Source organism: Arvicanthis niloticus (genome assembly GCF_011762505.2).
Source record: "Arvicanthis niloticus isolate mArvNil1 chromosome Y unlocalized genomic scaffold, mArvNil1.pat.X SUPER_Y_unloc_1, whole genome shotgun sequence".
Lineage (NCBI taxonomy): Eukaryota > Metazoa > Chordata > Mammalia > Rodentia > Muridae > Arvicanthis > Arvicanthis niloticus.
The window spans coordinates 134,384-150,445 of record NW_023044978.1 but is presented as its reverse complement, the minus strand read 5'-3'; the positions used below and the strand labels follow the sequence as shown (position 1 = coordinate 150,445).

Sequence of the window (16,062 nt, the reverse complement as noted above, 5' to 3'; positions counted from 1 at the left end):
TTTTAAGATATAAAATGGTTTTGGTATGTTTTCTATGACCACTATTACTGATATACTGTATGATTGCTTATTCATGCTTTTGTAGTCTCATTTATCCAGGTTCAATCCTATATGTACACTGTATGTAATTCTGGCAACATCACTGGAGATAAATTGCTGAAACAATTTTGTATGGATATAAAAATAATATATAAAATAGCAAATACATGTAGAGCAGAAGGATGTGTTTTATGGGCAGCAGGAATGGTTTTGTACAATGAGTATATAGATTAGGTAGTGGGTTTTTTTTTTTCCTCTAAGAAGTCAAGCTCATCTTTAGAGGCAGATATAAGAAGGGTATTGAGAAATGGAATAAGTTTCATTTAAAAGAGATTGGAATAGCTGATATAACATAGCTATATTCACTTTGTTAAGGGTCATGAAGATATCATAACTTCTCCTATATTCTTAGTTACTTTTCAGGTGAGTGAATTTCCAAAGCAGTAGTTTCCTTGCCAGCTGTGGTGGCACACACTTTTAATCCCAGCACTTGGGAGGCAGAGGCAGGCGGATTTCTGAGTTCAGGGCCAGCCTGGTCTACAGAGTGAGTTCCAGGACAACCAAGACTACACAGAGAAACCCTGTCTCAGGGAAAAAACATTCAAACAAACAAACAAGAAAATACTTGTTGCTCTTGCATAGGACCTGGATTCCATTACCAAATGCTGCGTGGTGGCTCACAGCTGTCTGGTCAAAACCAAAGCTCATTTCCCCAAATTCTGGAGGTTAGACAAGCCAGCATTCCTCAGGATCTTGTGAAACAAGTTCCCCTCTACCATTTCAAGGAATCATTTCTCTTATCCTTCAGAGGCAAAAGGCTATCTGTGCCTATCAGCATACAAAAGTGCTTGCTGGCCTCCAGGCTCCTTCAGTATCTCAAGTACCTGAAACAAATTTCAGATTGATTCCATCCTAGCTCTTGCTTCATCACCACTAATCTCTAGTTCACAGACTTCCTTCCCCCTCGGATCCTCCTTACAACCTTGCTCTCACAGCTACAATAAAACCCCTCCCCTATTGTTAGTTTCTACAACCATCTATTCTAGTTCATTCTATTCTAGTTATAACCATCAAATTCTAGTTCTAGGAATATGAAGTCATATGCTGACTTCTGCAGTTACCAGGCATGAACAGGGTGCACATACACAAATGCAAGCAAGACATTCATATGAAGGTAGAAGGGAGGTAACCTCCCCCCAACCCCCTGTGCAAGTGCTGTCTCTGTGTTAACCCTTTGCATTGAATCCCACACTCTCTTGTCCCTGCACCAAGCTAAATGACCAGCATTCCATTCCTACCCCCCCCCCCACCACCCCACCACTTCCACCCCAAGTGGATGCCTCCTGTCTTTGAAGAAGGTAAACAAAAGGCAGCCCATCATTTCTTGGCTTAAACTGCTTGTATTCAGTGATTAATAATTTTGTTTTCACACTTTTTTTAATCTTTTATCCTTTGATGGATTGTCCATTTTAATAATTTGCTGTTTGTGTTGTCTGTCTTTTGATCAATTTGTTATAATTTCAGTTTTCATAGGAAATTGAAAACAATTGAAATACAGTGAGACACCACAGTAAATATCAGACTTTATAAGTCTGAGAAGGCATCTGAGGCATGGCTTAACCATGGGTGCAGTAAAATAAGCAATATAGAATCATGTGTCTAGGGTGGCACTGCCCACAGTGGGGTGGGTTTTTCCCACAGCTATCATTTATAAAGAAAATGTCTCTCATACTACTTATTGGCAATCATTTGGGACATATATTTTTTCTTTTCTTTTTTCTTTTCTTTTTGTTTTTTGTTTTTGTTTTCGAGACAGGGTTTCTTGTGTAGCCCTGGCTGTCCTGGAACTCACTCTGTAGACCAGGCTGGCCTCGAACTCAGAAATCTGACTGCCTCTGCCTCCCAAGTGCTGGGATTAAAGGCACGTGTGCCACCACTGTCCCGCCACTTGGGACATTTTCTTAGTTAAGGTTTTTAGATGACTTGTGTCCAATTGGCAAAAAACTAACCAGGTCTAACATTATACTGAACAAGGTATTACTATGATAGCTTTAGAAACTAATACTATATTATTAAAAACAGCCTTTTGGGCTTGGAGAGATGGCTCAGTGGCTGCTCTTCCAGAGTACATATCTTTGATTCCCAGTACCCGAGGGTGGATCACAACTGCCTGCAACTCCAGTCACAGATGATCTGATCTTCTATTCTGGCCTCTGTGTTCAGCAGGCAGCCACATGGTACTCAGACATACATGTAAGCAATATATCTATACACATAAAACATGTTCAAAAAACATTTTTTTAAAAGAGAAAAAAACATAAAATAATAAAATAGTTATATTTATAATAGAACATTAAAAGTGGAGGAGAAAGCACGAATATTGCTTTCTGAATTAGTTTGTATCTGAAATTTGTTCGTAGATATCTGTTTGACAATTGAAAAGCATGTATGTGTGTGAATAGCTATCATCCATGTGGAATGGTTGGATGTTTCTTTTTGTCTAGTTACCTTGTTTTCCATAGATAACACTGGATTTAATGTGTGCTATAGACTTGAAATGTATTAAAATGTATTTGTTTTTGAAAAATTAATAAAAGATATATTTTCATCATGCTAATTTATATAGTATTTATGGTTTGGCTTATACCAGTCAGATCAAATTTTAACACAAGATGATGCTGAGAAATATTGGCTTCCAGGTTTTCAATTCATGACTGTTTTTGTCATTAAGTATTTTCTTTACTTCATTTAAATTTTAAGACTCCCCTAGTATTTCATATACTAAAACATTTACAAGAGAATAAAGATTTGAGTATTTTTTAAATAAATTATCAGTTTTACTAACTAATTCTATTTTTGTAAAATATTTCAGTTTTATATTATACTAAAATTTACAGAATTTAAAAGTTAAATGACCCCCAGACAGAGTTATTACCCTCAGACAGAATTATTAAATTAACAGTCTGGCAAGCTACAGATGGGTAAGATACTGCACAGAGCCTTACCAACCTAAGAAGTGCATTGCTTTTGATAATGCATATTCCATGATGGGTAAGGAAGGCATTCTTGTCAGAATGACCTAAGACAGGCTCAGTGTTGTTAATGAAATAAAAAAGGGGAGAGGCAGAGAGCCTTTGGGGCTTCTTGGCAAGAATCCGACATGGGCCAAGGACAAAGAAATGAGCTGCTTGGCAGGAATATGACATTGGCCAAGGACAAGGAAGTAGGCTTCAGGAAAGAAGCTGTTGTTAGGCTAGAACAAAGAAGTAATTTCAGGTAGGAATCTAAATCTTAGGCTAGAACAAAGAAGTAATCTCAGGAAGGAACCTAAATATTAGAGCAGAACAAAGAAGTAATTTCAGACAGGATTCTAAATTTTAAGCTAGAACAAGGAAATGGGCTTCAGACATGAAAATTACCTTCTTCTAGGATAGGGAAGTAGGCTCAGATATTTTGGTTACCCTGATAAGCCCTTAGAAACAGTGATCACGGAAGTGTTAACATAATTGGGTTTAATGCCTTGCTTTTTTTTTTTTTTTTTTTTTTTTTGACTATTTGTGTTTATTGTTCGTTCCTTGACTATTTGCATCTGTTGTATTGCTAGTTCCTCAACCTAGAACTGACCTTAATACATGCATGTAATTAAAATGGTATAAAAGCATAAAGGAGGAGGGGGATGGAATAGGGGAATTCTAAGGAGGAAAACGGGAATGACATCTGTATTGTAATAAATAAAACATCCAATAAAATTTTTTTTAAAAGTTAAATGAAGAAAAGTACTTTAATATAATGCTTAACCTATTAATATTTTCTCCTTTGCAGCATTTTCAGCTGGCTCTGATTGACTGTAATGTCTGTACCTTGTCCAGTGTTGAAAGTAAGTGTTTGTTTTTGTGTTTTGAGCTAGGGAATTTCAAATTATACATACTGTTTTTGTGTCTACCATTCAATTTATTTGAGTTTCATTTAAAAAGAAATTAATAGGAAAGTCTGGTTTCTCAAAGAGCACTAGAAAAATGATTTTCCCTATATCAGGTCTTATAAGATTTATTCTCCTTCTGTTGTCTTTAATGGGGAAAAAAACTGCTTCATATTTTTAGGATTTTGTTTTTGCCTTTTTATTTTGTTTTCTTGAGACATGTTTTCTCTATGTAGCCCTGTCTGTCCCCAGAACTCATTCTTCAGACCAGGCTCACAGAGATTAACTTGCCCCTGCCTCCAAAGTGTTGAAATTAAAGGCATTGGCCACCACTGCCCAGCCCTCTTTTGTTTTAGTCTTATGACTTGTACATTCCAGAAACTATGGCTGTCATTGAGATTTTTGTGCAGATACAGTATTTTAGAAATTATGCTGATAAAACAAAGAATAAAGAATACCAAGTGAAAGTAGCTTTTTTGAAATGAATACGCAATATGATTCAAAATATATAAAACATTTTTAAAAGACTAATTTTTTTTTTTAAGAATTATTTATTTTATGTATATGGGTACACTGTCACTCTCTTCAGACACACCAGAAGAGGGCATCAGATCCCATTACAGATGGTTGTGAGCCACCATGTGGTTGCTGGGAATTGAAATCAGAACCTTGGAAGACCAATCAGTTGCTCTTAATCACTGAGCCATATCTCCATTTCTGATTCTACTATTTTTTTTTAAAAATCAGATGACATTGAATCTTAATATAATTTGGGTTTAGCATAATATTTATAGAATTTGAAACAATTTGGTCTATAAATGAAAATTGACTGTTAAACATTTTTCAATTGTTATATTGCTTTAAATATGTGAGGAATAAAATATGTATTACCTTATGAAGAATGGCATTGTGTGCTATAACATAGTAAGTCACTATGGTACCTAAGATTAACTGTAGTTTAAGATCAGAATGTGAGAATGTGCCACTTGCCTGTTTATACCTATTCTTCTATTACCTTTATCAGATATGTGCATACATAGAGAAATGAAGTTTTGGATTTTTGTCTTTTTTTTTAATTTATAATCCTGTTTTTCTACAATAATGAAATGACATTTTTATTAGCTCTACTTAATACAGAAGGCAGAGAAACATGTTTAGAAAATTAAGTAGAGAAAATTCTCAACTTTATTAGTTTGGTTGCAAATAGGGTTTTCAATTATATATTTCTGTGTTTGTGTTGTGATTTCTTCTGTTGTTATTTATTTAATCTTATTATTTAATTTTAATACTACCTGGTATATGTTTTGATTTTTATCATATACAGCATCAAATAAATGACAAGTTGTTTAATTTTTATAGATAAAAGTTGTAGAATACTTTTTTCTTTTAGTTTATTTTCTTGAAATAGAGTCTTACTTTGTAGTGCAGGCTCTTTTAAAACTCACTATATATAGTCCATAGTGTCCGCAGAGTCTTGGATATCTTCCGGTTTCTGCTTGCTCTCAAACAAAAATTAAAGGAATATATATGTAATAAATACTATATAGTATTTGTATTAAAGCAAACATAAAGTTAATTCAGCAAAGTATTCCCAAGTATGTTTGTTGAGAATTTAATCAGAGTGTTGAAGAATATTTTTTAAACAAAGTTTCCCAGGTCTGTAAGTAGCCTTACTGAATCAGAATCTTTTACCTTTTTTTTTTTTTTTTTTTTTTTTTGATTTGTTAATCTCTCAGATTGTGTCCTGTCATACAGACATAGTCATTTAAGGTCTTGAAATACAGAATGCCTACAAAAGAAGCCCAAAATGGTCTGCCTTTGGCCTTGGAGATATCTGTTTTATAATTGTATTTTTTTTAGTTATTTGATCTTTATTTTTAAATATTGGGGATTTGAACTCAAGGTCTCATGTTTGTAAACACTAATCCATTGGGCAGACAGTTTTCCAGCTTTGTATATGAATTATTTTCTACAGATGTTTTATATGTATTGCCATAAATACATAGATTAAATATTTTATATTGGTGATTTATTTTTTGTTTTTCAAGACAGGAACCTTACTTTGGGTTTTTTGTTTGTTTGTTTTTGTTTTTTCTTTTTTCTTTTTGCTGTCTTCTGAGTGCTGGGATTAAAAAGGATTATTTTATTACCATTTGGCTCATTTAATGATTTTCTAACCAATGTTTTTCCTAGTAAGTTTATGAATTTTTAGTATGTAATTATAATTTCTCAACAGAAAATGTACTTGTTTGTTGAATTATTATTAATTTATAATATATATTATTATAATGTATACATTATATTGCTATCTTTACTTTAAACTTGGCTGAATTGAAATTTAATATTTTTTCTGATCCATTACAGTTCAGTTTCATATTGCTCACTTATATGAAACCCAGGTAAGTTTTTTAATTTATCTTTTTAAATGAGTTTTTAGTTTTGTCAGTGTGAAAAATATGTGAGAAAACTTAATAGTGTCTCATGCAATTTCAGAGGTTTCATTCCATGGTCTTTTGGCTTTTCTTTGTTTGTATCAAGGTAGAATGGCATGGCAAGGAACTCATGGTGCAACAAAGATATTTGTTTCATGGTAATCAGGAAACATAGAGACAGGTAGGCAGAAATCATGGATTAAAAGTATACCTTTCACAGGTTTATCACATTCTTTCTCGAATTTCTCCCACCTTTTAATTAATTTATGCAGCAGGAAATTCATCTCTTTTTTGTTAAGCTTAGGAGTATTTTTTTTCTCCAATAATTTTTTTTATTCACTTTATATCTTGAGCCCATCCCCAACACCTCTCTTAGCTCCACCCTTACAAATCCCTCCCCACATTGTCCCATCCCCTTTCCTCAGAGAAGGGAAACCCCAGTTGGGTACCAACCAACATCTAGTCCCAGTAGGACTAGGAACATCCTCCCCCATTGAGGCCTAACCAGGCAGTACAGGTAGAGGGAAGGGAATCCAATGGGAGGGTATAGAGAGAGATGAGACAGCCCTCACTCCACTTGTTAGAGGAACCACATGAAAACCAAGCTGTACATTGCTACAAATGTATAGGGGGTCTAGGTCCAGCCTGCATGTGCTCTGGTTGGTGGTGCAGGCTCTATGACACCCTACCACCATGTTACTTAAATCTGTGGGCCTTCTTGTCAGCACTCTCTTAAATCTCGTCACCTCACATCACCATTAACTGTGAACCAAGCAATACTTCAGCACAGCATTTTGAGAGAACATTTAATATACACGCCATAAAACTAACAACATTTTTACCTAATGAGTTAACAAAAATATTTACCATTTTATTCTTTTACATGAAATATGCATATCAGATGATTTTTGAGTTCTAGATTTTGTAGTTTTTTTTTTATTTTATTTATTTATTTATTGGATATTATATTTACATTTCAGATTTTATATTTTCTTCCCTTACCCCATTCCACCAACGCCCCAGGAACCTCCTATCCCACCCCCCCTTCTGCTTCTGTGAGGGTGTGCCCCCACCTACACCCCAACTTCCAACACCCCACCCTCGAATTGCATCCCCCCTCAGTGTTCAGCCTTCATGGAACCAAGGATCTCCTCTCCCACCTATTCCTGACAAAGCCATCCTCCTCTACATATACAACTGGTGTCATGGGTCCCTCCATATGTGCTCCCAGGATGGTGGCTGGACTCTGGGGAGCTCTGGTTGGTTGGTATTGTTGCTCTCCTCATGAGGCCACCAACCCTTTCAGCTCCTTCAGTCTTCTCTCTAATTTCTCCATTGGGAACCCCTTGATCAGATCAGTGGTTAGTTGTGAGCATCTGCCTCTGAATATGTCAGACTCTGGCAGACTTCTCAGGAGACAGCTATAGCAGGCTCCTATCAGCATGTACTTCCTGGTATCAACATCAACGTCTACCTTTGGTGACTGCACATGGGATGGATACTATGTGGAATGGTCACCATATGGCTGCACCTTCAGTTTCTGTCCCGTACTTTGTCTCCATATTTGCTCCCATGAGAATTTTGTTACTCCTTCTAAGTAGAACTGAGGCATCCCCACTTGCTCTTCCCTGTTCATGAGCTTCATGTGGTCTGTGACTTGAATCTTGGCTATTCCAAGCTTTTGGCCTAATATACACTTATCAGTGAGCAAATACCATGTATGTTCTTTTGTGATTGGGTTACCTCACTCAAGATGAGTGTATCTGGTTTTACATGAAGGGTCCTTTATCCACTTGGGCTTGAGCTTTGTACAAGGGGTTAAGAATGGATTGATTTGCATTCTTCTACATGCTGACCTCCAGTTGAGCCAGCACCATTTGTTGAAAATGCTGTCTTTTTTCCACTGACTGTTTTTAGCTCCTTTGTCAAAGATCAACTGACCATAGGTGTATGGGTTCATTTCTGGGTCTTCAATTCAATTCCATTGATCTTCCTGCCTGTTTCCGTACCAATACCATGCAGGTTTTTTATCACTGTTGTATTGTAGTACAGCTTGAGGTCAGGGATGGTGATTCCCCCAGAAGTTCTTTTATTGTTGAGCATAGTTCTCACTATCCTGGGTTTTTTGTTATTCCAAATGAATTTGCAAATTGCTCTATCTCTATGAAGGATTGATTTGAATTTTTGTTGGGGATTGCATTGAATCTGTAGATTGCTTTTGACAAGATGGCCATTTTTACTAAGTTAATCCTGCCAATCCAGGAGCATGGGAGATCTTTCCATCTTCTGAGATCTTCTTCAATTTCTTTCTTCAGAGACTTGAAGTTCTTGTCATACAGATCTTTCACTTGCTTGGTTAGATTTACACCAAGGTATTTTATCTTATTTGTGACTACTGTGAAGGGTGTCATTTCCCTAATTTCTTTCTCAGCCTGTTTTCCTTGTAAAGTAGAGGAAGGCTACTGATTTGTTTGAGTTGATTTTTATATCCAGCCACTCTGCTGAAGTTGTTTATCAGGTTTAGGAGTTCTCTGGTGGAAGTTTTAGGGTCACTTAAGTATACTATCATATCATCTGCAAATAGTGAAATTTTGACTTCTTCCTTTCCTATCTGTATCCCTTTGACTTCCTTTTGTTGTCTAATCGCTCTAGCTAGGTCTTCCAGTACTATATTGAATAGGTAATGTGAGAGTGGGCAGCCTTGTCTAGTCCCTGATCTTAGTGGGATTGCTTCAAGTTTCTTTCCATTTAGTTTGATGTTGGCTACTGGCTTACTGTATATTGCTTTTACTATGTTTAGATATGGGCCTTGAATTCCTGTTCTTTCCAAGACTTTTACCATGAAGGGATGTTGACTTTTGTTAAATGCTTTCTCAGCATCTAGTGAGATGATCGTGTGGTATTTTTCTTTGAGTTTGTTTCTATGGTGGATTACATTGATGGATTTCCATATACTGAACTGAACCATTCCTGCATTCCTGGGATAGAGCATACTTGATCATGAAGGAATCTGATTATTTTGAAGTGTCTTTGGATTTGGTTTATAAGAATTTTTTTGAGTATTTTTGCATCATTATCCATAAGGGAGATTGGTCTGAAGTTCTCTTTGTGTATCTTTCTGTGCTTTAGGTATTAGTGTAATTGTAGCTTCATAGAGCATATTGGGTATTGTTCCTTCTGTTTCTATTTTGTGGAATAGTTTGAGGAGAATTGATATTACGTCTTCTTGAAAGGTCTGATAGAATTCTGCAGTAAAACCACCTGGTCCCGGACTTTTTGGTTGGGGAGATTGTTAATGACTAATGCTGTTTCTTTAGGGGTTACTATGGGACTGTTTATATAGTTTATCTGATCCTTATTTAACTTTGGTACCTGGTATCTGTCTAGGAAAATGTCCATTTAATCCACATTTTCCAGTTTTGTTGAGTATAGGCCTTTGTAGTAACTGTAGATACCCGTTAAATCCATAACTTCTGTTAGTTTCATTGTGTCTCTGTTTAGTTTCTATTTTTATGATTTGTCCATAGCTGAGAGTGGGGTATTGAAATCTCCCACTATTATTGTGTGAGGTGCAATGTGTGCTTTGAGCTTTAGTAAAGGTGTTTTTTTGTTTGTTTGTTTGTTTGTTTTGTTTTGTTTTTTGTATGTTGGTGTCCTTCCTTTTGGGGCATAAATGTTCAGAAGTGAGAGTTCATTTTGGTATATTTTTTTCCTTTGATGTGTATGAAGTGTCCTTCCTAATCTTTTTTGATTACCTTTGGTTGAAAATCGATTTTATTTGATATTAGATTTGCTACTCCAGCTTGTTTCTTCGGACCATTTGCTTGGTCACAGAGGTGGGTTTCCTGTATGCAGCAAAATGCTGGGTTATGTTTATGTATCCAATCTGATAGTCTATGTCTTTTTATTGCAGAATTGAGTCCATTGATATTAAGAGATATTAAGGAAAAATGATTGTTGCTTCCTCTCACTTTTGTTGTTGGAGGTAGAATTATGTTTGTGTAACTATCTTCTTTAGGGGTTGTTGGGAGATTACTTTCTTGTTTTTTGTAGTTGCCTGCAACTACGGTTAACCAGGTTCTCCTGAGAGGAAGCCTGGGAATTAACAGGAATGGAGGGCGAGAGAAACATGGGGCCAAGACAAAGTATTCTGATCAAGGCCCGAAGTTTAATGATTTGCTTTCACATATAAAGGGAAGCCCCGCCCCCAGGGCCTATGAGGGGAGATAGCAGTCTGGAAGGTGTCAAGGCTAGCTCAGCAGGCAGTCCATTCTTCTTAGCTCAGGTAGCAGGCTCCAAGGCACCAAGGCTGGTAATGCAATGCATCTCAGGTTCTACTATTGCTTGTTCTATTGTGGTATAAAGGCTCGCAGGCCTGCTCAGGCCTGGGGGAACGGCAGAGTTCCCCCCTTAATTTTTGAAAATGGCAGTGCCAATATCTGGACAGGGCACAATATTTCATCCCGTCCTGGGTCTAGAGTGGCCGGACGATAGTTCCTTGCTTAGGTTGGCGTTTATATTACTCCTATATTACCCGTCATTGAGGAAACCATACATAGCATATTGATGTATGCCTCTGGCTTAGGTTTATAGGAGCTAAAAATTACTCCTATAATTACCCGCCATTGAGGAGAACATACATAGCATAATGATGTATGCCTCTGTCTTAGGTTTATAGGAGCTCAAAACACTCTTACCTGTCATTGACTAACCGGCCATCACTGGCACACTCTTTAGACCAAGACCACATTCAGACCAAAGGACCTGTGGGCATGCACTAGATGCAGTTCTTCACAGTGATGTGTAACTGCCATGATGAATAGCTGAGCTTGCTGAGAACGATCCTGTGTGAGGGCAACCAATCTGCTTAAAATATAAGATTCAAAGGTTAAAAGCAACATGATTATTCAAGCAATGTAGAAAATAAGGTTGGAAGTGGAAGTATTTCAGAATCTAGTCCAACTGCTAATTAGCAGGGATCAGACACAAAGTCTGGCCATCAGGTGGGTGGCTTAGTAAAAATTACTTACTCTACAGTAAGAGTGGAGACTATATGTCAAGTTAAATAAGCTGGTTGATAAAGATTTTGAGCCATCTTTATCATTAGAATCATAATTATTAGGCTCAAGATCCATGTTCACTTGATGGACCAGTCTTTAAGGCAGCCATCAGGCTCCAATTTCTTTTTCTGAAAAATATAGACTGACCCACGACCCCAAATTAAAACAGGATCAGGACCACACCAAGTATTGTTAAGTGGTCTCTCCACAAGACCCTGGCAAATGAGTTGGAAGCAACTGGATGCCAGTGGTGATCCACTGCAGACTGACCTTTAGCATCAGTTTGCAGAAAATTTAAAACAAGACAAAAGTAAGGTGTGTTTTTGGTGACTTTGAGGTATATAATTTTCCCTTTTTAGTTTAAAAAAAAAAAAAAATCAATTTTTTAGAATTAGTTGTAAAACCAGGGAAGAAGCACCATTAGCTGCTTTTCCCATACTTAGAGAGTTATGAAAATATTATTTTAAAGTTTCATAATCTCTCTTTCATAATTTATTGTTCTTGAGGATAATAAGGAAATATCAGTAATATTAAATTGTCAACAAACATCTCAAATGTTTGACTGTAGCTAAATAGCTGTAATAGTCAGTTCCATTATCTATCTTAATCTAATATGGAACAGCAAGCACAGGAAAATAATATAGGCAATAACTAATTATATTTTTAGTTGCTCTCTTGTTAAAGTAGTTGCAACTAAAATGTCTAAAAGGCGTCAAGTCACATGTACATATTTTAATTAATAACATCTATTTGTCAAAATTGATTACGTATGAGTCTTCAAGGCTTTACACCATTATGAAAAAATTGAAGATATTGAGAACAAGTTTTTGCAATTTAACTTGCACACTTTTTAGAAATGTCAAATTATTGTCTCAAGCTATTATTATAAAGAATAAGATTGTATGGCCAATTATTTTTGAAAGGCCTAGAATATGTCTAGTATATAAATCTGCTCTGGCATTGTCTTGTGGTTCAGACAATCCAATGAGCCTTTAAATGTCTTATAAAGTTAAGAAACAGTACATGTTTCTTAAATTAAGCTGTATTTTTATAAATAAAATGTGAGAATTAGCTATATCTAAGAAAGAAACAATTTTAAGCAATTATAAATCATGAGCCATATACTGGCTATGTGTATATCAATTGAAAGCTTGGTTTTTTTTTGCATTTCAAACAGTGGCTACAACACATAATTATTTGTGTTGACGCAGGGAGAACTCAAGAAAATAAACATGTGATTTAATTACATATACTGTCTTCTCAATAGATGAGGCATCTGTAAATACAGTAAACACAGCAAATATCTTTTCTATGAGCTGCATGAATAGTAAATTTTAGGAAATATAAAAGCATGCATAGAGAAAAACTATAACATATGATTATCAAATTTGTCTAAAATGTTTGCCATGTAATAGGCCAAATATCATTATTTTTCAATAACCAATTTAATTGCTATTTGGAATGAGGAATAAACATTTTATCCAGAATCTGTTTAGGATTTTATTATATAATCTTGTATAAACATAATTATAATTTTTTTTTTTGGTTTTTTTTTTTTTTTGGTTTTTTGAGACAGGGTTTCTCTGTGTAGCCCTGGCTGTCCTGAAACTCACTCTGTAGACCAGGCTGGCCTCGAACTCAGAAATCCGCCTGCCTCTGCCTCCCAGGTGCTGGGATTAAAGACGTGTGCCACCACCGCCTGGCAATTATAATTTTATAATAGGATATTTAAACTTTACTTGTAGATGAAGAAAGATGAATCTACATTAATGGTTTCTTTTATCAAAGGGCTGCTGTGGACATATGAGTAGTAAAAACACAAACAGCCAATAATTTATCAGTCTATATAATCTATCTGTTGATAACTAACAGCTTACTCTATTTTTAGCAAAGTTATCTCTCCTTTATAGTCAATTGTCAAGGGGAATTAGGACTTGTATCCCTTTGAAAATATCAAGCAGAGGTTTAAATCCTCCTATGGTAAGCTTAAGGTAAGATTTTAGCCAAATAATATCTATCTCTTAATAACTTTTAAAAATCACTAAATGCAAATCAAGATTAAAAGTAAACCATTTTCTTTTTGCATGTACACTCACAAGCCAGAAGATGGTGCTAGATCCCCACCACGAGTGGTTGTGAGCCACCATGTGGTTGCTGGGAATTCAATTCTTATATTTTAAATTATAAGTCTAGTCTTTAATGGCTGAGCCATCTCTCTAGCCCCAACTATTATAAGAATTTTCTGTGTCACAATCTGTTTAGGATATAACTGAGGTCTCAAATATTGAAAAGATACTGCCTTTGAATCTTTTCTGGAGCAACAATTACTCCAAAATTTTTAAAGCTCGTTATATTGGAGCAAAGGCTTGCAGAAAAACTCCTTTAGAGAAATCTGCTAATAAAGTATCACACAATGAATAATATACACTAAAAGATTTAACCTCTTAATTTCTAGTATCAAAGCAACAACAATATTTTTTACATATATAATGTAAAGCAATTAACCATTTTTTGAGGCTGAAGACCCCCTTCCTTGAAGGAAGACCTTTCCTCAAGTCTCAGGAAATCACGACCACCCAAAGATCACAAGAAACCATACCTGGATGCAATCCGCAGAGGTTTTATTAAGGAAACTGGCCGCCGGTCAAACCACAAGCTCTCTCTCTGAAGAGCAAGGTTTGGCCCAGAGTGGTGGGTTAAGGGGTCTTTTAAAGAGCAAAACCACAAACCAGGGGAGTGGGGAGGAGGTGAGGGGTTGCCAAAGATACATAACATAAGAATAGTGAAACATTCTAGAGAAACCCACCCAGAAAGGTTAATAGCCATGGAAATTACTCAGTACAATCATTTTTCTCAAAAATGTAGTCTTACTAAGTCAGTGTCCCCTATACTGTCATTACAAAATGTTTCTCACTTCTTCCAGTCACAGCCCCACCTAGATGGCTTGTATTTTTTATGGTCAGGAATGTGTCTTCCTGCTTTGCGCAACCCCCCTCCCTCCCCCCCCCCCACACACCCACAGGTGGGCCTGCTGCCTGAGGTTTGAGGAATGTAATCCAGCAAGTGTCCCCTGATTCAGGGGCAATGTCCTTCACCTGGTTCAGTTCTGCTTTCTGGAACTTGCATTTTTCTGTCCAGGTCTAATGGCAAAGAAAAAGTCTACATATTTCATAAAATGGTCTTTATAATTTTTACTCTACAAGGCAAACATTTCTAACGATATTACTTCATGGGCTCTCAAAAATTATGAATAAATGTATTGACTGCAAACCTCCCAGCTTTACCAGAAATGTAAAGGAATGGTATAAAACATCTTTTATATCTATAATAATTTTATATGTATTTACTGGAGTAGGCAAATTAGGCTTTAATGCCCCATTAGTTTCATAAATCTTAAGTTTGAACTTTGTTTTGGATTAATTTAATAACCAATCTTTTTTAGTTGAGTGAGAGTATCAGATAAAGACCAACCTTATCCTCTAATAATTGTTACATACATTAGAGGAACCAAAAGCATCTCATTTTTAACAACTTTGGAAGGAAGCAGATGTAAAGGAACCAAAACAAATTGAACAATATTTTTGTCAGCAGGTACAGTTATAACTCATGGAGGGAAGTAGGCATAATTTTAATGTCTCCAGCATAATTATAACTCTCGGCCCACAGACTGTTGTAAGTGTCTTTGGGTCTTAGAAAAGACAAATTCTGGTAAACACATTTCTAGATGCTGGTAGCTGGTTGTGAAGGCCCAGGACAGAAGGAATGCCTGGCACCTGGGCTGCAGAGCTCAGTCTGCATTGTCTTAATTCAAATGTCAATGCTCTTAATCTCTGGCCTGTTTTCTGAGGCCTGGCCCTTTTTGTAGGAGTGAACTGCTCAATTTTTTTTTTTTTAACTTTAAATTTAAACTTTAAAAGGTACGTGTTGTATCCTTTAACATAAACATGGGCAAATCAAAAAATCTCAAGCTCTCGATTGAACTGCCAACTGTAGCCAATGGAATATTGGCAGTTTAACTATGTTTTTAAGCCTGTTTTGGGCTGACGTCTGTGTTCTCTTAGGGTCTGTATGATAGTGGTCCAGGATCTTCTGGCTTTTATGGTCTCTGGTGAGAAGTCTGGTGTAATTCTTATAGGTCTGCCTTTATATGTTACTTTACCTTTTTCCCTTACTGCTTTTAGTATTTTTTCTTTGTTTTGTACATTTGATGTTTTGACTATTATGTGGCGGGAAGTATTTCTTTTCTGGTCTAAACTATTTGGAGTTCTGTAGGCTTCTTGTATGTTTATGGACATCTCTTTCTTTAGGTTAGGGAAGTTTTCCTCTATAATTTTGTTGAAGATATTTACTGGCCCTTTAATTTGGGAATCTACCTCCTCATCTATACCTATTATCCTTAGGTTTGGTGTTGTCATTGTGTCCTGGATTTCCTGGATGTTTTGGGTTAGGAGCTTTTTGCATTTTTCATTTTCTTTAACAGCTGTGTCAGTGTTTTCCATGACATTGCACATGAGATTCTCTGCACATAAGATTATCTTCTGCGCCTGAGATTCTCTCTTCTATCTCTTGTATTCTGTTGGTGATGCTTGCGTCTATGACTCCTGATTTCTTT

At 36.1% G+C, this 16,062-nt stretch overlaps 1 protein-coding gene across 9 annotated transcripts in view; it reads left to right on the top strand.

The window, feature by feature from the left end:
- The window catches only part of LOC117695965 (histone demethylase UTY), a 127,206-nt gene that overhangs the window by 37,285 nt on the left and 73,859 nt on the right, over positions 1 to 16,062 (top strand). For all 9 annotated transcript variants that reach the window (XM_034486615.2, XM_076706156.1, XM_076706151.1 and 6 more), the window contains 2 exons: positions 3,862 to 3,916; positions 6,323 to 6,357. In XM_034486615.2, the coding sequence (XP_034342506.1) occupies positions 3,862 to 3,916; positions 6,323 to 6,357 (90 nt within the window). The remainder of the gene's footprint in view (positions 1 to 3,861; positions 3,917 to 6,322; positions 6,358 to 16,062) is intronic.